Genomic DNA, 21,069 nt, shown 5'->3' with positions numbered 1-21,069 from the left:
CAAATTTATTTCATTTAATCCCCAAGTTTTCCAAAAAATATATTTTATCTGAATCTGAAATTGTTTCAAAATGTGACTTTTTTTTTTCAGTTTCTTTTCCTCCATTTTTTTCTCAAGTATTTTGTATGAAATATTTTCAACACTTTGCTTTCCTTCCAAAATATTTCTCATGCAAAATGTTCCCCACCCCAAAAATATTCCAAAATAATTTCAGCATTTTTCATTTTTTCATCACAAATTTGTAAGCTATATAACAAGGTGCTGCTAATATGTATATGTATATATATATATATATATATATATATATATATATATATATATATATCATCCAAAATTTCTGTTTTTTTCATCCCAAAAAATGTCAGAAATTTAATTTTCAATGCTTGCTAAAACATTTGCACAGTAGTTTTTTTTTTTTTTTTTTTTTTTTTTTTTTTAAATTCTGCTCGTACATCGACATTCTCTGTCCAGTTGTCATATTTCATTTTGCATGAATGCGAATTTGTGGCCCTGCTAATGATGCGTCACCGTTTCCCTTTATAACCTTTATTGTCACAACCACCACATTTGACATGGAGTGAGCACAGCGCCGGTATTGCAGCCCACATAACAGAGGAAGTGCAACCATCTTATTTTAAGTGCAAAAATTCCCCCTGTGACTAACAAACTGCCCTGACCATCAATAAAGGAATTCGCTCACGGCAAAGATGCATGCACATACGGCATACTATGCGGGTTTTCTTTCAAATTAAGGTTTCAAACAAGGGTTTGGTTTCAAATTGAAAATGTAATTATGTGAAGCACAATGTGTTACCTTGAGCATGAAATTAGTTACATAAATAAAGCTGCCTTGCCTTAGTAGAACCCCTAATTTCAAACCAACCCCTTATTTGATACAAGAACATAGCTTGAAACTAATTTCTAACCTATTCCTTGCGTGTTTGAAAGCCTGATTTGAAACACTAATCCTGACTTGATACCCCAACAAAACGGCCAATATTAGCTCTTTTAAAATATACAAAAATGGGCCAATTTTTTGTTCCCACATTTTTTTTTAAACATTACTATCATAAAACTACGTTTGATTCGAAATCGGTTGCTTTTTCTTTCATTAAATTCACTGAAGGGCAAAGTACTGTAAAACACTCAAATGTACATCCTGTAATTCACATTTTTATTACTTTTATTGTACGCATTAAAGGGATACTTGACTCATTGAGCCATTTTCAGCAGTAAAAAGTTAATATTTTGTCCAGAACGAATTTCATAACTTCATTATTTTTAATGTACAATTAATACCTTTTAAAAAAAAATTTTTTTTACCCTCTTGCTGTCAACTGTTGATGACATCACCCGTGCTGAGGAAGTAGGTAACGACCAATCATGGCTCAGTTTGCTAACCAAACCCAGAAAACGAGTGAGTCATGATTGGCCGTTATGTCATCATTAGTCGACAGCAAGTAGAAAAATCACTTTTTAAAGGATGGATACTTGACTCATTGAGCCATTTTCAACAGTAAAAAGTTATTTTGTCTATAATTAACGTGGTAACTTCATTATTTTTCATGTACAATTAGTACCTTTTAACCTGCTTCACCTGTTTTCTGGGTTTGGTCAGCAAACTGAGCCATGATTGGTTGTTACCTACTTCCTCAGCACAGGTGATGTCATCATCGGTCAACAGCAAGTAGAAACATTCCTTTTTAACCACATTAATTATAGACAAAATAACTTTTTACTGCTGAAAATGGTGCAATGAGTCAAGTATCCCTTTAAAAAGTAATTTTTCTATTTGCTGTCGACTAATGATCACATCACCTGTGCTGAGGAAGTAGGTAACGGCCAATCATGGCTCACCTGTTTTCTGGGTTTGGTCAGTAAGCTGAGCCATGATTGGCCGTTACCTACTTCATCAGCACAGGTGATGTCATCATCAGTCGACAGCAAGTAGAAAAAAAATATTTTAAAAAGAATTAATTGTATATGAAAAATAAGGTATTTATCAAATTCATTCTGGACAAAATATTAACTTTTCACTTCTGAAAATTGTTCAATAAGTCAAGTATCCCTTTAAGGAACAAAAAAGTTATTTATTTTAATTAATTGGTTATCAAAATTTTATTCTGGCCAATTTCAGCATCAGCCTAAAAAAATCCAGATGGTGGGGCCTTATTTGAAACCTTATTACCCTGTCTTAAAACCAGTATTTGAAGCCTTGCCTCAATTTTCAAAGGCCAACCTAGATTTGAACCCCTAATCCCGGCGACAATGAAGGCACAGTGCAACAATAGATTTGATCCTTGAAGGATCAAACTTCCAGGTTCCACTTCCACTTGTTGACTTCAGTGGCAGCAGGGGAAACAACAGCAGAAGATCTTCTTGCAAGGGTTCTCCTTCTTGTACCTGACGGCCTGGCGCACGTGGTTACCGGCGGCGAACACGTAGTCCCGAGCGCCTTGCACGTTGGCCTCGATTTGCTCCGCCTTGCAGCCCTGCTCCTCGGCCAGCAGCGCCACCTGGAAGAAGAGCTCGCGCACGTCCCGTATCCGGCCCTCCAGCTCCACCAGCTGCCGGCGGCGGCTCTCGATCTCACTCAGCGCCGAGCGGGCGCCGCGCACGTCCGCCGTCGTCAGCAGGCCGTCCCCGGCGAACATGTCCCACTTGCCCGTCTCCATCATCTCCTCGATCTGACCCCGGCTCACCTCCTTCCCCACGATGGCCGCCTGCCGCTGGATGCGCGCCGTGCAGTTCTCCCGTTGCGCCATCTCGGCGCTGTTGTACTCGGTCATGGCCCGGTGGAAGCTCCCGGTCAGCGCGGCGAGCTGGCATCGGGCCACGCGGGCCACCACCGACGAGTCGCCGTGCTCACGGGCCAGCTCCTCGCTCAGCTTTGCCAGCTTCTCCAGCCGGGCCATCAGGGCTTCCCCGCGGGTCTTGATGGCGCGTCCCAGAGCGTTGGCGTCCCGCTTGATGCTGCTGAAGCGCCGAACCGAGGTGAGGAAGCGGCTGCTCTCCTTTCCCAGACGCTTGACGTCCATGGTGAGGAGCAGGATCTCCTTCCTGGTGGCCTGGACCTCCCTGTGGATGCCCTCCATGGCCTCCTCGCCGCCGAAAAGCGGCACGGTGGACTCGTACTGCTCTGGATCCTCCCGGTTGTCCCCCAGACTGTACTCCACCACATCTGGGGGCTTGGAGGCGACGGTGCGGAGCTCGCTCAGTCTGTCGATCATCTTGCCCTGTGTGATGATTCAGCAAATATACATTTGTTTACTTGGAATTGATTTGTGCTTCAGCAAGGAGGAAGGCCTGTAGTTACGGTGGCCATTTCCATAAGGTCAAAAAGAGGGCATTTGTTTTTTGTTTTTTTATTTTTTTAAATTAATGTGTTCCCTCGCCATAATGTGGTTCACTTTTCGCTGTTTTGCTGATTTTTTTTTTTTGTGTGTGCAATTTTGCATGCTTTTTTTTTTTTTTTAACAGTAATGTACGGTACCTATTTTATACAATTTATGAAGGTTTGAACTTTGAAATGTTTAACAAGAGAGAAATGAGAAAATGTAAATACATGTATAAACTGTGGTTAGGGGTTTTTGAGCCTTAAAATAATATAAATAATAAATATAAAAAATAAAGCTAACTACTTCGCGAATTTCATTTATTGCGGGTATTTTTTGGAGCCAAACCCCAGCGGAAAACACAGTTTTGCGTGGTTTATAGATTATATTTGTGTGACTAAATGGTATAAAAGATATCAATAACACTTATTTTTTGGACAATTTATTTAGTTTACAGTACCATGTTTTAAACGACTGACATGCTTCTAAAAGTGGCTGCTCACGTCCACATCACACCGGCAACGCGTACAGAAACCGTGAAACGAGTCTCGGCTGCTTTTGGGCAGGAAATTGTGCTGTTTCGTCCATTCAATGTTAAAAGATGTCCGGCGTTTTGGCATTTTTGGTAGCGTTGCCTTTTTGCTGCTGTCAAAGAAGACAGCGAGGATATGATGGCGTCAAATAGTCACACATGGAGCTTTGTTTACATTTGTTGAACCAATGATATATGAGATTTTTAACTGAAGCCACTCTTGGCCAATCAGACCAGTTGTGACATACGTGGGGTGGGGCTAATGTTGGATCACAGAAACTCAAATGTGGCTCATTTTCTTTAAAAAGGAGGACAAACCAGTGTACTGCTTAGGGTTGCACAGGACGTAGGACACATCACTGAAAATTAGGACTGGCCTACCTAAATCAGGACACCTGGCCACCCTACCTGTAGTCCAAGATCTTCAAGATCGTTCCGCTTATACTGAACATGATGCTCAACTTTTTGGGGTATTACAATTCTTCAAAACCGTACCACATATATTTTTACACATTTGTGTTACTACTAAATCCAACAATAGTTTCTTTTCTTAAAAACACTTTCATTTAAATTCACACTCTGGTCATTTCTTTGGTTTTTCACTTATGCCCCTGGAAAAAAAATTGAGTGTTCCACAAGTCCCATGGTCCATATTTCATTCATATACAGGAAGACCAAAACTACAAGTTCACTATTTTTCTACAAGCTCAGTCCTACTACTACTAATTTTCTTAATGTCATTTGATATAATTTGTATGGAATCCACTTTAATGTCAATATACTATTAGCATAAATTCCATATAAGGCTACATTTCATGTAATTGCTAAATTTTCACTCCTGTCAGTCTTGTTACTCAAATGAAGAATTTGAGTAACTGACTTTTTTTTTTTTTTTTTTTTTTTTTTTTTTTAAATGAAGTTTCTTGAGATGGGCCAGAAGAACTTGTGCCTTGAGAAATCAGACCACAGTGAACTCATCACCTCACTTCACAAGAAGCAGCAGTTTGGCAAATAGTGAATAAAAGGTTTTTTTGTTTAATGTTGCCACTCCCAGTTGGTGTTTATTGTCAATTTAACAAAACAAAGATGTTATGTAATTAAAACAACCGAACAACTTTGCGTTTATAATGCCCCCTGCTAGCTTAAGGCGAAAATGCTGAGGGGGGAAAAAAGGCAGACATTTATGTTTATGGGTCATTTATGGATAAGTTTGCCCAGTGATGCCAATTTTATGAATTATCGTGCAGGGTGCGACCAAAAAGAAATAACCATTTGGTAACTTTTATTTTGAAATAGTAGCTACATTTAAAGACAGCGGTTTGTGTCATCCACAAGACAGTCAAGATGGAACCCTTGGGAGCAGCTAGCAGGTTTGCACTATCTGTCACAAATATTTTGTCAAAAAGTTCCCCGTTTGGCAATATTGTATGTCGTGGTCATATTTGGACATCATGTGGTATAACCTGAATTTTTTTTTGGCCAGAAAATATATGTTTTCATTATAATTTTACGTGTGTGGTTAGCTAGCTTGTTTTGTTTAGTTGGCTAATTGTTAGCCTCATAAGTTTCATTTGTGGTGCGGTCATTGTAGAAATTTTTCTATGATAGATGTACTAAATTATATATAATAGTAAATAACGAATAAATATTTTGTGTGTTTATATAATAAATTAATTGGGTCTGTTAAAATTATTATCGTCAATGACACTTATGCAAATGGTCCCAATTTGGCGGAATGCCCTATTGTGATTACATTGTACTGTATAGACACGTTGCAAACATTTCTATACAATTCAACACAGTCCTTGTTTCCGGTAACAAATGCTGAGTAATTGTGAGCAGAAGATGAAAAGGAAACTGACATGTTACTTAATGACTGTACTGGACATGTACTCCATCACGTTCCTCGTACAGACACTTCATTAAGTACACCTGCCCACTCTACAAGGACATCAAATATAAACATAAACCCAATTTAAGAAAATTGACTCATCTTTATTATGTATCACTAATACCAGAAACCAAACCTTGAAACCCAAACCCCAGTTTGAAACCTAAACATGGAGCCATAATCGTCGCTTAAACCCCTCATTTGAAATCTTTAACCTTTGCTTGAAACCCTCATTTGAAACATTAACTCAAGTTAAATCATTAATAAACCTTGTTTGCAACCTAAACATGAAACCTTGTCTTGAAACCCCTGATACCATGTACGATTACATATATTCTGTACGAGGTGGATTTATTTTTCTATTTATATCTTCTGCATCTATCTATCTATCTACAGACAAAACATTGGATTATTTAGGATTACAACGGCAATTAAACAGAATTCAGATGCAATTACCTTGTTCGCTTCGACAGCAGCAAGTCACTCGATCTTGGTTTCCTCTTTTTGTAGATTCCGTTATATGCGAGCGCGTTTCAACATGTGCGCACTAAACAAGGATGCGGAAGATAAACCGAGTGTATTTTTAGAATCTTTCGGTCTTGAGTGTTTTTGATGAAATATGCCATCGCATCCTCCTGCGATGAGTTTCAACGGCGACCGATGACGTCATCGCCACCGAGTCGCACCAGTGAAAAAAAATCAATATTTTCCTAAAAAGAAAACAAGTTGAAGTTGTCAAAAGGAAGAAAAAAGTTGACTTCTTTTAACGACCAGCAGGGGGAGACAAACCCTGCTAGATTGGCCACTTCATTGGATAATAAGACTCATTAACACGTCAACTATATCAATGTTTATATAATAGGGTTTCAAATAAGGATTAGGGTATCAAGCAAAGTGTTCATAATAAAAAGTGCTAAAAAAATATGCAAGTAATGACATTGGCATTCTCTTTATGAGGATGTAGCCCTTCTTTCAAACATTTGTTTATGCAATATCATGAAAGACGGCAATCGTTCTGCAAATCATGTTTCGTGAAAAAAAATAAATCACGCAAAATTTCAATCAAATGCAAAACCTGGTGACGTCAAAGCACAAACTACTTTCATTAACAATCCAAAGTATATTTCATACTCAGGACCCAAATACAAACATTTTCAACAGTTCTCAAAACAGCAATTCATTTGTAATAAATCCGGTTTTCCTGGATTTGTTTGTGGATTCTTGGTTAGTTTGTGGAACTTGCTGTGCTGTATTTACACAGTTTGCAAATAACCTTGGGGAGTTTAAAATATGGTGAAAGCAAACGAACAATTTTTCAAGCGCTTCCTTCAAGCAGTTTTTTTGCGACGTATCAGAGGCAGGCGGAGGAGGCAGTTATTGATGATGACAAAATGTTTGGCGAAAAAATGACATTGCCTTTGCTGTTGACCAAAATTTGTCCAAGGACGCCGTCAACGTACAAACAAAAGATTGACCAAATGTGCCAAATGTTTTTATTTTCCTCTATATATTACATTGAGGTTATGAAAACCTAACTCTAATAGACATATTTCATGAAGTAGTCACAATATAGAACTTACAATATTTTAAAAAAAATGATTTAGTGTCATTATGATATTGATTGTAGTGCTTGGTCCTAGTTGTCTCTAGTTCTTCATCAGCGGCTGATCTTGTAGACGTGATCGCCCACTTGGATCACGGCCGTCTTCTCCACGCTAAGCAGCTGTCCAAACAGCGGCGACGACTTGTAGATGTGCTTCTCACTGGGTTTGCACTGCCGGTAACTGCGCGGCCAAAAGCACACAACCAAAAAAAAAAAAAAAAAAGCTTAAAATTCAAATTTAATTTACAGCAAAATACATTACATTTGAAAACATCAATTCATCTATTATTTAAACCACTTATTCATACAATTACATTTAATTCTACATGTGCAAGTATTGGAGTTGTAGTTTGCTGTGTACTCATTGTACTCATGTGGCGGTTTGCTGAGATTTTTTTTCCCCTCACATCCATACTGTGCTCCTCACTTATAGGAGCATAGTCTGGGGCAGTTTTTTACCTCTCACTTAGGTTGCCTTTTCATTTGAGAAATCGGGAGCGTTTCCTGGCAATCCGTCAGGCTTCTGGTTCTGTCTCCCTCTGTTGGTCGTTTTTTTTTTTTTTTATGTCTCTTGAATGGGTTGTGTCTGCTAACTGAATTTCATTGCTCTGTACTGATAAATTTGATTCCTTTCCATATTGAACCTATTTATAAAATAATTTGATGTTTTATTTAGTTTTTTTAAATTGTTTTAATAGTTGAATTTTATTTGTTGAACTGCATTTTTATTTTTTGATATTATTATTTAATATTAATTTTACATTCTTCAAATTCAATTCAATTTGTAGTTTCAATAATTTAATGGAAATGAATTTAATTAATAATTAATTTAATTAATAATTAATTAACTAATAATTTTTTTTTTTTACATTTACAACGTTTGTATTTATGTAATGGCCTTCCCATTTGCAATGACTAATTTATTGATTTAACGGCCTTTTGTGATGTGCAACACATTGAAATCAAATCAAAATATTACAAATGGTGGACCCTTGTCTGCAAACAACAACAGTTCCATACCTCTTCAGCGTTTCCAGAGGCTCCTTTCTGTTGATGATTCCAGTTTCAGGGTCCACGGTGGTGAAAATGCACCTGACAAGAGGACAAAGTTTGCACATTAGCTCAGGAAACAAATTCACTCCACCGTCAAAATTTGCTTATGTGCGGCATACATTTAAGGCTTAAATATGAGATAAAGTCAGTAGTCCAAAATTCCTCTATGCTGTTTTAAAAAAAAAAAGAAAGCTAAAGTATTGTAAATTGAACCAATGTTTTGCCTGGAATTAATTTCTTTGTTCTTAAGTGGGACAAAAAAAATGTTTGCTTTATTTATTCATTTAAATAATTGGATGATTAATTGATTATCAGATTTTTTTCCCCCAAATACTGGAATATGCATCTGCCTAAAAAAAAAATCCATATCGGCCATGCCCTATATTTAACCAATTCAATTCAATTTTAATTCATTCCATTAAAAAAGATAAATGAAAAGGGACAGAAAGAAGTACAACTTATGTTATCTGCTCCTGATCAACAACAATAACAAAAAATAATCAACACAGAATAAATGACAGCGAGCGGTCAAGACGCTTTCAATATAACAATCCTGTAAAATAATTCCGCAGCATGTCCTTGTACTATATGTATTTTTCCAGTAATTGAGCTTTTGTCAAGTTTTTAATAAAAAATAAAATAAAAAAATAAAGTAAACTTGATTGTTCCATAAGATGACATCGTGAGTTGAAATACGTCGTTCTTTTTGTTTTGTTCTGTATTTTGTTTTGGAGAAAATATCTGTTCCTCTTAAAGCGATACTTCACTTAGTTAGCCCATTATAGCAATAAAAAGTTAATATTTTGTCTATAATTAATTTGATACTTTCATTATTTTTCATACAATTAGTACCTTTAAAAACACATTTTGCAACTTGCTGTCGACTGAAAATGACATCACAAGGGCCCAGGTAACCAATCACAGCTCACCTGTTTTCTAGGTTTGGTCATGTGACATTCCCTTGCTGAGTCATTTTCAGTAGACAGCAAGTTGCAAAAAGTGTTTTAAAGGTACTAATTGTATATGAAACATAATGAAAATATCAAATTTATTATAGACAAAATATTAATGTTTGACTGCCAAAAATGGCTAAATAAGGAAAGTGTCCCTTTAATTTGTACTCACTTACCATTTTTTTAAATTTAATTTGTATATTAACTGGTAAAGTTTCATGATGGGCTTTAAACATTATTTTGAGACGGTTAAACTCCATCAATTCATTAAATTTTAAAGGTTTTAGTTGTATAAATAATAGATTAGTGTGGTCTCCGTATCCGCAACCGCAAATGACACGAATTGCACCAAAACCACACAATTTACAAAAGCCTTAATGTTAACGCCATTGACAGGTTAACAAAACTAGCATTGATGTTTCTATACTTTATAAGCCTTTACGCAACAGATATTTGAACAAATACACACATGAAGACAGAAAGATTTTAAGAAAATAACTTTTGTTTTGCACCCAAAATAATTATAAAAAAACATTACCTCCCGCATGACATCACCCGTCGCAGACGAGCGTTGCCAATCTGGATTTCTTCCCATGAATCCTGTGCGCGCACACCCACACATAGAAAAAAAAAAAAAGCATGTTGCTGATTGAGTTGTGAGTATTATTAGTCCTCCGCCTCCGTAGCACATGATGACATTTTCCTAATGGCGACAGAAGGAGGCTGGCCGTCGTACTTCGGCAAACGCTTCGCAGTCGCCGATGACGATGTTAGGACGGAAGCGCTCCACCGTCACGTCCTTGTCCAGTTTGCCGCTCAGGTGCTTGACGGACGCCTCGGAAAGCAGCATGATCGGACCGCAGTCCGGGTACACCACCTCCTGGACCACACCCACAAAAAGACATGGAAAAATGATGTAGGGTTCATTGCAGATTCAGAATTGGGTCTTGAGATTTTCACAAATACAGAAATAAATAAATATTCAGATCACCAAGTTTATCTTTGACGCTTACAAAAACCGTCACTTTAAATGAATTTTCCAAATTGTCTTGTTTTTTTCCCCAAAGAAGCCACATTTTGGACTAAAGTCTTTGGTGCTCATGAAAACGCATAGGTTAAGCTTGTTAAATTCAATAAAGACTAAATTGCCTTTGATAATTACACAAAATCAAGGAGTGTCTTTGATGTTTAAAAACACATTAGGTTAATTGAAAACTAGTCTTGACATTAACGAAAAAGACGTTTCCAAAAAGAAGCTTGCTATGCTTGTTACTGTAATTTGTCTAAACTATAAATTGTCTTAGATTTTTGTGGAATCGCCTTTTTTAGGTTAGTTGAAGACTGAATAGTATTTGATGTTTACATGTAAGATTACATACATTATTTTCAATGACAGTTCCAAAACGTATTTGATTTTTCAACCAAAACACAAACATGCTGTAATAAAGACTTGTCTTTTATGTATATGAAAACATGAGTTTTAAAGACTCATGAAATAATTTCATAATTATCGCCTCTGATGTTTAACGCCATTGTTGAACACAAATTTGTCTTTGATGATACAAAAACACGAAACACGAGCGTGTCTTTATTGCAAATTCCTGCGAACTGACCTCATTTGGCGAGAAGAGAGCTTCCGCGTCCACCGCCTTCCTGGCCTTCATGTGAGGCTCAAAGTGTACCAGGCGGAAAATCTTCTCCGCCTTCAGATAGCGGACCAACCAACGAGAGGCTTCGTCGCCACAGTCCCGGCCCTGGATGTCAGCACCAAACACTCTGCCGTCACAAAAAAAACAACAAAGGCGTTGGGTGACGAACAAGACGACAACACCATTGGAACATTAGCGGCACACCTGCAGTTCATGATGCTGTTGTTGGGCTGCTTGATAGGGAAACGCAGCTCGGCCATGTCGGGCCCGTTCAGGCAGACGTCACCTCCCTCGCACGTCAAAGACACCAAAACCAGACGAGGCTCCTGCCGACCCGTCACCATGTGGCCGTCCTCCGTCACCACCAACCAGTGGCTGCAGGCACAACACTGCCAATCGTCTTTGAATATAAAACTATTTTCACGCCTTTCATTTGAGGAAAAACGTCATCTTTTGAAGGATGGGAGACCAACTCCTTAGCTACCGGATTTTCAGCAAAGTAAGGGATAGAGAATTATTCGTACTTTTCACAAAGAATGCTACAAAAGGAAATACTGGCTTTGTGGATGGTTTCGCTTCACATGATGTTTGACATTGCTATTGCTAGCTTGATTTTGCAAGGAATTAGACTGTTTTACTGGGAGATGTCCACTTTATTATCCTTTCCGGGCGTCCGGACGGGTTTTTATTAATGAATAAAATCGTCTGGTTTTCGTTGTGCGGCAAATGGGAGGCGGAGTGTCGGGTCATGAATGTTTTTAAGTCCAGGTTAGAAATTCTAAATTTTGTTGAATCTTTTTCTTGCAATGTATGTTCTTTTAGCAATTTTACTAAGTCTATTATTCCTGTACTTTGTTTTTAAATGTGTTTTTTTATGTACTTTTAATCATGTCAACCATGTTCAGTTACCTTGTACTGTATATGAAATGTGCTATATAAATAAAACTGCCTTGCCTTGTCTTAACAAGGGTTATGGGTGAGCTGGAGCCTATCCCAGTTGACTTTTTTCGAGAGGTGTGGCAATGGCTGCTATCCAATCCCAACTCCTGAGACAGACAAACAGGCATTCACACCTAAGCACCAGGCCAACCAGTCCAAAATGTCAATTATTCATTTTTTAAAAGTCCCTACATAGATTTTCAAGTTGCCTTTTCTTTAAGTCACACACAATTTTTTTTTTTTTCCTGTCTTGATCGTGTGTAGCAAAGCACACGAGGAAACAGGTTAGCTCAGAAACAGTGGGACATTGAGAGGACTCAAAGGAGACAAGAATACGAGGGAATGTGACATACAGAAAAAGCAGAGGTGGTAATGACCAAAAATTAGGCATATGATGACATGTATGCCAGTTTGGACCGTAAAGCAGGTGAGAAAGATCTTTACGGGCTGACCAGACAAAACAATAGAGATAGGAATGATGTGCAGCAGGTTAGGGATGGAGATGGATTGGAAATGTGTTAACTGGTCCCAGTGTGCTGGATAGATGGTAAGAATACTCTGATGAGTTACAGGAATGAGGAAAATGAGAGAGAAGGAACAGTTGAAGAGGCAATTTTGGTGGACCAAGAGGTAGCAAAAATTGATAAGGAAGAAGTTAGAAAGGTACTAAAAAGGATGAAAATTGGAAAGGCAGCTGGATGGAAATTAAAACTTTAAAAAAAATTCAATGAGTAGTCACTAAAATAATCGTTGTTGCAGCCCTAGATAATGTTTTTATAAGGATACATTAGTGGTATTTTTTCCCTTTACAGGACATATGCTAGATAGATGACATAATAAAAATAACTCGTACTGGTTTCAAAACACGTTACAGACAAACTCCAGCAGCCATCCAGCCTCTGGATGTTGACACCGACTCACCGATCTTGTATCTGCCCGCACTTGAGGCCCCTCTTGAGGCACTCAGCGAGCGGAACCGACGTCGCTTTGCCGGACTTCAGCGGGTGGACGAAGAGCTGCGACACGACGCCCACACGCACACGCGTCTCCGGCTTCCTTAGATATTTATATCCGACGCCCAGGGCCACCACCGTGGCGGCGGCGGCTGCCCCGCCGACCAGCAGAAGTCTCAACTTGTTGTGGTACAAGTTCGCTTTCACGGCCTCCCTCAGCTCCATTTTGGAAGTTTTGCTCGGACTTCGGACTTCCGCGGGGAAAGTAAAAGTGCAGCGTTCACGGGACCGTCGGTTTTATCAGATTCCTACGGCGCGGTTGTCGTTTATGCGACGTTCAAGGACATAAACACCCTTTTCTGTTAACGGGGGTTGGAAACAGAAATGTGCGTATTCCAATTTGCTGTCCGGGTTATTTTATGACATTTATTTATTCACCCGCCTCAAAATGTGCTATTTTGAGACATTCGGGGAAACAGATATTCTTGAACGGACAATTAATATGAAATATGGAGTTTTTTTTTTTTTCCTTTTTCGTTGTTATTGATTTAGAATGTTGTGGCACGTTGGAGGACACAAAACAATGGATCTTTGGGACAAAAATTGTGCGTTTTCTGTTGTTATTGCCCCACCTTAAAAACATTTACAGTATATTCAACAATAAATAAATGATCTGCCATTCTACTCTCGGAGATAGGGAAGAGCCCTGCTACAAAAATGTAATTGACATTCCCGCCTCTTAAAATGCTTATAGTTTGAATTTAAATATATGATTCCAAAACACTCAAAACTCTCGTATCTTATGTCATCTTTCATTGAAAAATTGAAAAACCCGACCCCCAATTTTTTTTTTAAAGTAAGAAAAATGTACTAAAGAAATACTTTTTTTTTTTTTTTCATATTATTTCTCAATTCATTTCAGTGGACATTGAGCAGGTGTGCACACCTTGGCCACCTGGAGGTGGTGTAATCCAGACATCGGGACCAACCGTACATGAAGGAGGTCATAGCCACCTGTAAGTCACAGTAATATTTGTTGTAGGAAAAAGAATATAGACTGAGTATTCGTTACACGATCTGTCTCAATGAGTTGCTGCTCCATGTTGGATTCAAATACCCCTTGCTTCAATAACGCCACGACACCGAGGCTAGTTGTTAACAAATCAATGCCATTTCCCGCTATGTGTTAGCATTAAGCTAGCCGACTATAACGAAAAGTAATGGCGTTGTTTTATAAACAACATATAATTCTCAATAGTACCTCAAATGAGGGCTGGCAAAACCAGCTGGTGCATTAGCACCGCATTAGCGCCAGCAAGGGTCCCTCTACTGCATGGAAACCAATGTGAATTGAATGTTGCCGGATGTTTGCTGCGACAATTTGGGGGGAACTGCAAACTCCAAATTTTTGGGGTTCACTGTATATAATTGGGTATGTTCAACCAAGTATTATGTAACAGGAGCATTTATTAATCAAAATAAGTAGTTATTAACATTGATGCATCATAAATGTCTATCATTCTAAAAAATATAACTTCTTTAAAAAAATATGAGCGTACAGTTATATTACTGCAGTATTATCATCAATTGCACAATGACACAAGTAACAAACAAATATATATTTTTTTTAGGGGACGGCATTTGACATCGATTTTGGCAGATGCTCTTTTTATCCATCATGGCTCTGGAAGAAGCAAAGTGCCATGTGGATGCTACACGAGAAGGTGTGTGGACTCAACAAAGGTATCCCGGGAGTACGTGCTGCCAGGTACATTTAAAATAGCTCCACTTTTTTTGGGGACCCGATGGTGCATTCAGTGTTCAATGGACGTAACGTGGAGGCTGACCTTCTCAGGGGGACTATTTTTGGGCTCTGACATAGATAGTCGGATCGGCTGCCAAAGCACAAACAGCAGATGCTCGGCCGGCGGGGGTTCAATACAGGGATTTGTCCAACGGATGCTCCTTCTGTCGCCGGTTTAATGGCCGAAGGCATCCTTCGCGGGCACGTGGCCAGTCCTTGCGAAACCTCGATGTGTTTCGTATGTCCAACTGTGTTTTTCACGGGTTTTCACGGTTTCCCATCAAGGGTTAGCACTAGGGTTGTGCATCTCATAAAAGACAAATTGACACTTATCTCGTTACATGGAGTGCGATATGATTCAAAGACGGTATGTTTTCAAGTGGAACGATTTGATTCGGTTCGATTTGATGGACCTTTACTTTCATTTTAAATCAAAAACGTTTTTCCGATTCAAACTGGTTTTTGTGTCACCCCACTGCATGTAACAAATCCACTGTAGATTTTCCAGAACTGGACCTGGGTCAGAATTCCAAGAGGGATTGCACTACATGGGTTCTGAATCAGATGTGTTGGATACATAAAGAGTTACTGACAATAAACAGTGTGCCTCTTTGTCATTATGTATGGATTACAGTTACTGAGTGATTATTAATATTTTTGGTATTAAACGAGCAAAAACATGATGGATGTAATGTGTAGTGTCCTTATGCCTATAGTGGACTTTCCTAATTACAGTCTATCGGAGTCTATGTCAGGCAGTGATTGACAGCTTGATAATTATCCTTTGTGCTAACATGGCAAAGCCCCTCCCATCTGCCAGTGCAGGCCGACGCTAAAGATAGTCCTCTTACCATCTACTACTCCCACCCCTCTTTTTTTTCTTTTTCTTTTCGGGAATAACAATCACTTCATGATTGTGCACCAGCTATGTTGTGTATTTTGAATTATTATTTTTTTTGTTCTCATCAAACAAGCCATCCCGGACAGTGCGGACACTGTAGACCTTCACAATATGACATTGCTAATTTGAAACCCTGAAGTTTGCATGCCTGAAGAATACCTGAAATCCAAACTATCAAGTTTACTACATGTTTTTTTTTTTTAGCACCACAAGTTGAGCAGCACTGATTGCTCATTTTGAGTTGTTATCATCGGTATGGTTACCAGTGTACTAAAGACTCTTAGACCTGTTCCAAATGTTTCCAAACTGTGGCAGGGTTTGGCAAATCCAGGTCTAGAAAGTAAAAACCATGACACAGTTTGGCTTTAGCCACAAATGCTTCTACTCAAACGGCAAGCTAAACGAGTTCACTGGGAGTTCACCGGGCGCTAACAGAGGTGGAAAATCCAGGTCCAGAAAGTAAAAACCCTGACACAGTTTGGCTTTAGCCCCTAATGCTAGCTAGCTAGCGCCCTAGAAGGTAAATAAGCATGACGGGAGCTCACCATGTCTCACCATGCAGTGTGCCACAACTGTAAATAATAATTCTAATAATATATATTCGAATTGGGGATGAGTGGTTAGCACGTCCACCTCCCAGTACCGAGGACTCGGGTTCGAGTCCAGCCTCCGGCCTTCCTGGGTGGAGTTTGCATGTTCTCCCCATGCCTGCGTGGGTCTTCTACGGGTACTCCAGTCTCATCCCACATTCCAAAGACATACATGGCAGGTTAATCGGGCTCTTCAAATTGTCCCTAGGTGTGCTTGTGAATGTGGATGGTTGTTCGTCTCTGTGTGCCCTGCGATTGGCTGGCAACCAGTTCATGGTGTACCCCGCCTACTGCCCATAGCCAGCTGAGATAGGCTCCAGCACCCCCCGCGACCCTTGTGAGGAATAAGCGGTCAAGAAAATGGATGGATGGATATATTCCAACTACCTGGAACTAGAGGTGGTAAATCCAGGTCCAGAAAGTAAAAACCCTGCCACAGTTTGGCTTTAGCCACTAATGCCAGTTAGCTAGCTCCCTAGTAGATAAACGAGCACCATGGGAGCTAGCTAGAAGCTAGCTAGCTAACACCTGGGGCTGAAGCCAAACTGTGGGAGGGTTTTTACTTTCTGGACCTGGATTTTCCACCTCTAGCGCTAAAGCCAAACTGTGGCACTGTTTGGCAAATCCAGGCCCAGAAAAGAAAAACCCTGCCACAATTTGACTTTAGCCACAGGTTCTTTTACTCACGTGGCAAAATAAATAAGCTCCCCTGGCGATAGCTAGTTTAGCACGACCTGTGGCTCATGCTAAACTGTGGCAGAAAACAACCCTGCCACATGGCTATAGCCACAGGTGCTTCTATTCAAACAGCACGGTAAACAAGTTCCCTGGGAGCTAGCGAGCTAACCGACAAGGTAAAGGAGCTCCTGTAGAGTTCGTAAGCTAGCTAGCACCTGGGACTAAAGCCAAACTGTGGGAGGGTTTGGCAAATCTCGGGTCCAGAAAGTATACCTGCCACAGTTTGGCTTTAGCCACAGGTGCTTCTACTCAACTGGCAAAGTAAACGAGCTCTCCGGGAGCTATTAAGCTAGCTAGCTAGCATCTGTGGCTAAAGCCAAACTGTGGCAAATTTTGGCAAATCCAGGCGCAGAAAGTAAAAACCCTGCCAGAGTTTGGCTTTAGCCACAGGTGAACAAGTTTCGGGAACTCGTTTTTTAATTGCCGGTTGAGTAGAAGCACCTGTGGCTAAACTGTGGCAGGATTTTTACTTTCTGGGCCTGAATTTGCCACCTTTGACTGCATCACTGCAACTTTGTTGCCTGTTTCGAGTTGGTTGACGTCTATTAGACCCAAAGTTTTGCCATTTAAGTTTGTAGCCGACACCTGAAGAAGACCTGCAATATAACTATCAAGTTCACTGTTTGTGTTTTTGTTTGCTTAGCACCACAAGTTGAAATCTTCAACCAAGCGTGAGTCACCCACTTCTGGCGTAGCGCTGCCCCTACACGGAGCTGCGTCTCATGAACATTCGAAACGGCGAGAGAATGTCCAGGCGCCTCTTCGATCGCCGGCGCGGCGTGCACACGCAACCCGTAGACGCCGTCTTGACGAACCGCGCCCTATCCCGTGACAGGTAAGCGTCAGAGAAGCCGAGCTCCCGGGGGACGGCGTCAGAGTGTCCCCGAGGCTTGTCCTCGCTGCGGTACCACAGGCATGAGCAGATGGTCTGGAAGTGCAGCACCTCCGTGTAGACGTCTTTATCCTTGGGCGTGGACACCAAGGAGGCGGCGGGCGGCGCCAGGCGCGCCATCTCGGAACCGGGCTTGCCGCCGCCCCGCGTGGCCCCGTGCCTGCGGGCGTCCTTCCGCTCGTCCTCTGCGTTCATGGTGAGGAAGCGCAGCACCACCAAGTTGAGGAAGGCGCCGATGACCGTCAGGCCCGCCAGGATGTAGACGAAGCAGAAGGCCACGTAGCGCGGCTCCTTCTGCAGCGCGTCGTGCCGCTGCAGAGCCACATAGTCGCCGAAACCGATGGTGGTGAGCGTGATGAAGCAATAGTAGAAGGCGTGCAGGAAGCTCCAGCCCTCGCTGCGGGAGAATGCGGCCGCCCCCACGCACAGGGTGCCCACGCAGGAGAGGAAGCCCACTGCCACCATGTTGGCCATGGAGACCTCGGTGTGGCGCAGTGCCAGGCACTTCTTGACTCGGTGCAGCAGGTGGCGCACCAGCGTGTTTATGCGCTCGCCCAGACTCTGGAACATGACCAGGGTGAGCGGGATGCCCAGCAGGGCGTAGAACATGCAGAAGACTTTCCCTGAGTCCGTGCTAGGGGCCGCGTGGCCGTAGCCTGTGGAAGACACAAAGCAACGCATAAGTAGTAATAAGTTTTGAGTTATGCCTGTGCCGCATAAGTCATCTCAAAACTTAACCTTCGCTTGAAACGTTCAGCATGATTTAAAACTCTACTTTGAAACTCAAAACTGGCTACTTGAAACCCTCATTAAAAACAGAAACTGTTTCTTGAAACCTGCACTCTAAGTTCAAACCCAAATTTGAAACCCTGACGTAAAGCCCCACTCTTGAAACCCAACCCTGCTCGAAAGCCTTGATCATCCCTCACTCACCTATGGTTGTGATCACAGTGATGGCGAAGTAGAAGGAGCCGGCGAAGCGCCACTGCACGCCCGCATTGTGCGCGCGCAGCTGCGCGACCACCTGCTCCAGCTCGTCGAAGTTGGCCCGGCTCAGGTTGAACTTGCGCATCATCTCTTGGCGCCGGACCTCCAGCCGCCGCTTGTGGCCGCGCTCCTCGCGGGACTCCAACGTCTCAAAGACGGCGGCGCCCAGCACCAGGTAGGTGAGGATGCTGACGATGAGTGCCAAGGTGCGAGCGTTCTGCCGCTTCATGGTGGAGGGAGGAGGGAGCGGGGTGGCGTGGGGAGAGGGAGTCTGCCGGAAAAGTGCTCTCCAAGTCGGGGTGAGCGTCCGGGCAGCACCGCCACCGGAGCTCTTCCTTCACAACCTCCTCTTCCTCCTTTCTCCCTGTGGTACACGTCACCGGACTGTTTGTCATCAGCATCTATTTTGGAGGACAACACCAATGGGCAACCCCGCGCTAAAAGAGGAGGAGGAAGATGAGTAGGAGGAGGAAAAGCTCACCCGACTGTCTTCAAAAAGAGCAAATATTGACCGTGCAGGTTGTCTGGCAAGTTGCGCTCTACTTGACACGCTAAAGTCAATATTAAGTGACACTCCCATTTGCGTTCGTTCACAATTTGCATCATCTGGGCTGTTAGTCCAAGACGGTCTTAAACCACTATCTTCAGACTCTAACCCTTTTTCGAAAACCCCAGCCAGAGCTTAAAATCTTATTTAAAAAACATTGCCCTGTAATGAAACCCTAATCCATGCTTGAAACCGTCATTTGAAACCCTAACCCGTCATCCAAACTTGAACACCTAACCTCCACTTTAAACAGTAACCCAGGCTTGTAAACCAACTTCGAAGCCCTAACTTTATTTAAAACCAAAACACTGTCTTGAAACCTTACTTTAAAATTCCAATACTGATTTGTAAGCCAATAAAGCCATGCTTGGCTTGAAACCCAACATTAAAACCAGAAACCTGGCTTGAAGTATTTACTGAGCCTCTGACAATGATAATGGACTTATTCAGTTTTTAAAAATCATTTAACTCCTTTGCTCCCAAAAACGTATAAAGACGTTCTATTTTAAATATTATACTTCCAAAGACGTATTTATCTGTTTTTTATGTTTTGCTATGCTAGATCTTTGATGCAGCCTCTGAACCATAGAGAATTCTTCAAGCACTGGTAGTTATTACAAAAACGACCAGCAGGTGGCAGCAGAGAATAAGAGATCAACCAGGGCCATGTTGCAACAAGTTCTTTTATCCACTGTTTTAAACAGATTTGTAAATAATGATTAAGCTTAGCTATATTCTAATGCTAATTGCTGCATAATGGAAACTGGTAGAAATATACTTTTTTTTTCCTGATGAAAGAAGAGACTCTAATCTTTCTTTTGGTAGGATCCATGTTTTTATATCAATAGAAGACAATATTCAGTGGGCCTTGCAAAATCAGTCAAAATCCAGTAAAACATCCGGAAGCGAAGGAGGCTGCTTCAGTGAAAATGGCTGCGACTGAATGAGTTAAGTGCATAAGTGAACAGAGAAAATGTCAATCTGAATACTGGTGTCAATCAAGGTTTACTTCCTATTTTAACAGACAGGTGGCAGTGTAGTATTGCACTTTCTTTTCTTGGGTCCCATGTTCGTAGAAGTAGAATGTTTTTAATCATCTTTCTTGAAACATTAATAAATTTGGCATTTGCTTGGACTTGGACCCTATCAACAAATATGGATTTAGCCCCCTCTAGTTCTCAGTGGCTCAATTTGAAACCCTAATCCGGATGGAAAATCCTAATAAGGAATTTATCCCCAGGTGAATTTTATGATGTCAAGTTGCCAAGCTCTTCCCGTTCCATCAGTTTGTGTGTTTGTTTTATTGGAGGTGGGGGCAGTTGCACATTGACTTCAAGTCCTGCCCATCTGCATTATCATGGGATCGTCTTCTAAATGTACTGCACTGACAGCACGCACGCTGGGTTTTTATTCGTCACAGGTAGACTCATTCATGGTCCAACTTCATAGAAAATGATCCCAAAAATGGTCAAATGAAGGCTGCAAAGAAGGGCTTCAAGCTAGAGTAAGGTTTCAAATTTGGTATGCAAGTCACAGAGAGTGTTTCAAACCAGGGTTCGAGATTTGAGCTACACAAGATTTTCGGTTTTCTATGAGGGTTCTAAACAGAAGCGAGAGTTTGAAATGAGGGTTTCCAGTCAAATTTGGGGTTTAAATAAAGACTTCAAGATAGTGATTTAAAATTTGGGTCATAAAGACAAGA

The 21,069-nt window shown here is 41.0% G+C and overlaps 3 protein-coding genes and 1 long non-coding RNA gene across 4 annotated transcripts; 1 reads left to right on the top strand and 3 right to left on the bottom strand.

Annotated features, from left to right (window-relative positions):
* Positions 1–1,888: 1,888 nt before the first annotated feature.
* On the bottom strand, positions 1,889–6,353 carry stx11a (syntaxin 11a). Its single transcript, XM_077539911.1, has 2 exons — positions 6,215–6,353; positions 1,889–3,236 (listed from the first exon to the last, which is right to left on the bottom strand). The coding sequence occupies exon 2, from the start codon at positions 3,228–3,230 to the stop codon at positions 2,343–2,345; it is 888 nt and encodes a 295-aa protein (XP_077396037.1). The 5' UTR covers positions 3,231–3,236; positions 6,215–6,353; the 3' UTR covers positions 1,889–2,342.
* Positions 5,194–18,978, top strand: LOC144032198 (uncharacterized). The gene is made up of 4 exons (XR_013287712.1): positions 5,194–5,237; positions 13,831–13,924; positions 14,540–14,676; positions 17,585–18,978. It is a non-coding gene; the product is annotated as an uncharacterized LOC144032198 (long non-coding RNA).
* marc1 (mitochondrial amidoxime reducing component 1) lies at positions 7,235–13,245 on the bottom strand. Its single transcript, XM_077539907.1, has 7 exons — positions 12,877–13,245; positions 11,221–11,391; positions 10,981–11,143; positions 10,104–10,247; positions 9,906–9,967; positions 8,382–8,453; positions 7,235–7,542 (listed from the first exon to the last, which is right to left on the bottom strand). The coding sequence occupies exons 1-7, from the start codon at positions 13,131–13,133 to the stop codon at positions 7,416–7,418; spliced, it is 996 nt and encodes a 331-aa protein (XP_077396033.1). The 5' UTR covers positions 13,134–13,245; the 3' UTR covers positions 7,235–7,415.
* Positions 17,468–19,192, bottom strand: kcnk3b (potassium channel, subfamily K, member 3b). The gene is made up of 2 exons (XM_077539913.1): positions 18,767–19,192; positions 17,468–18,489 (listed from the first exon to the last, which is right to left on the bottom strand). The coding sequence occupies exons 1-2, from the start codon at positions 19,047–19,049 to the stop codon at positions 17,645–17,647; spliced, it is 1,128 nt and encodes a 375-aa protein (XP_077396039.1). The 5' UTR covers positions 19,050–19,192; the 3' UTR covers positions 17,468–17,644.
* Between the last annotated feature and the right edge of the window lie 1,877 nt (positions 19,193–21,069).

This window comes from Festucalex cinctus, chromosome 12, assembly GCF_051991245.1.
Source record: "Festucalex cinctus isolate MCC-2025b chromosome 12, RoL_Fcin_1.0, whole genome shotgun sequence".
Lineage (NCBI taxonomy): Eukaryota > Metazoa > Chordata > Actinopteri > Syngnathiformes > Syngnathidae > Festucalex > Festucalex cinctus.
This window is presented reverse-complemented; position numbering and strand designations above follow the sequence as displayed.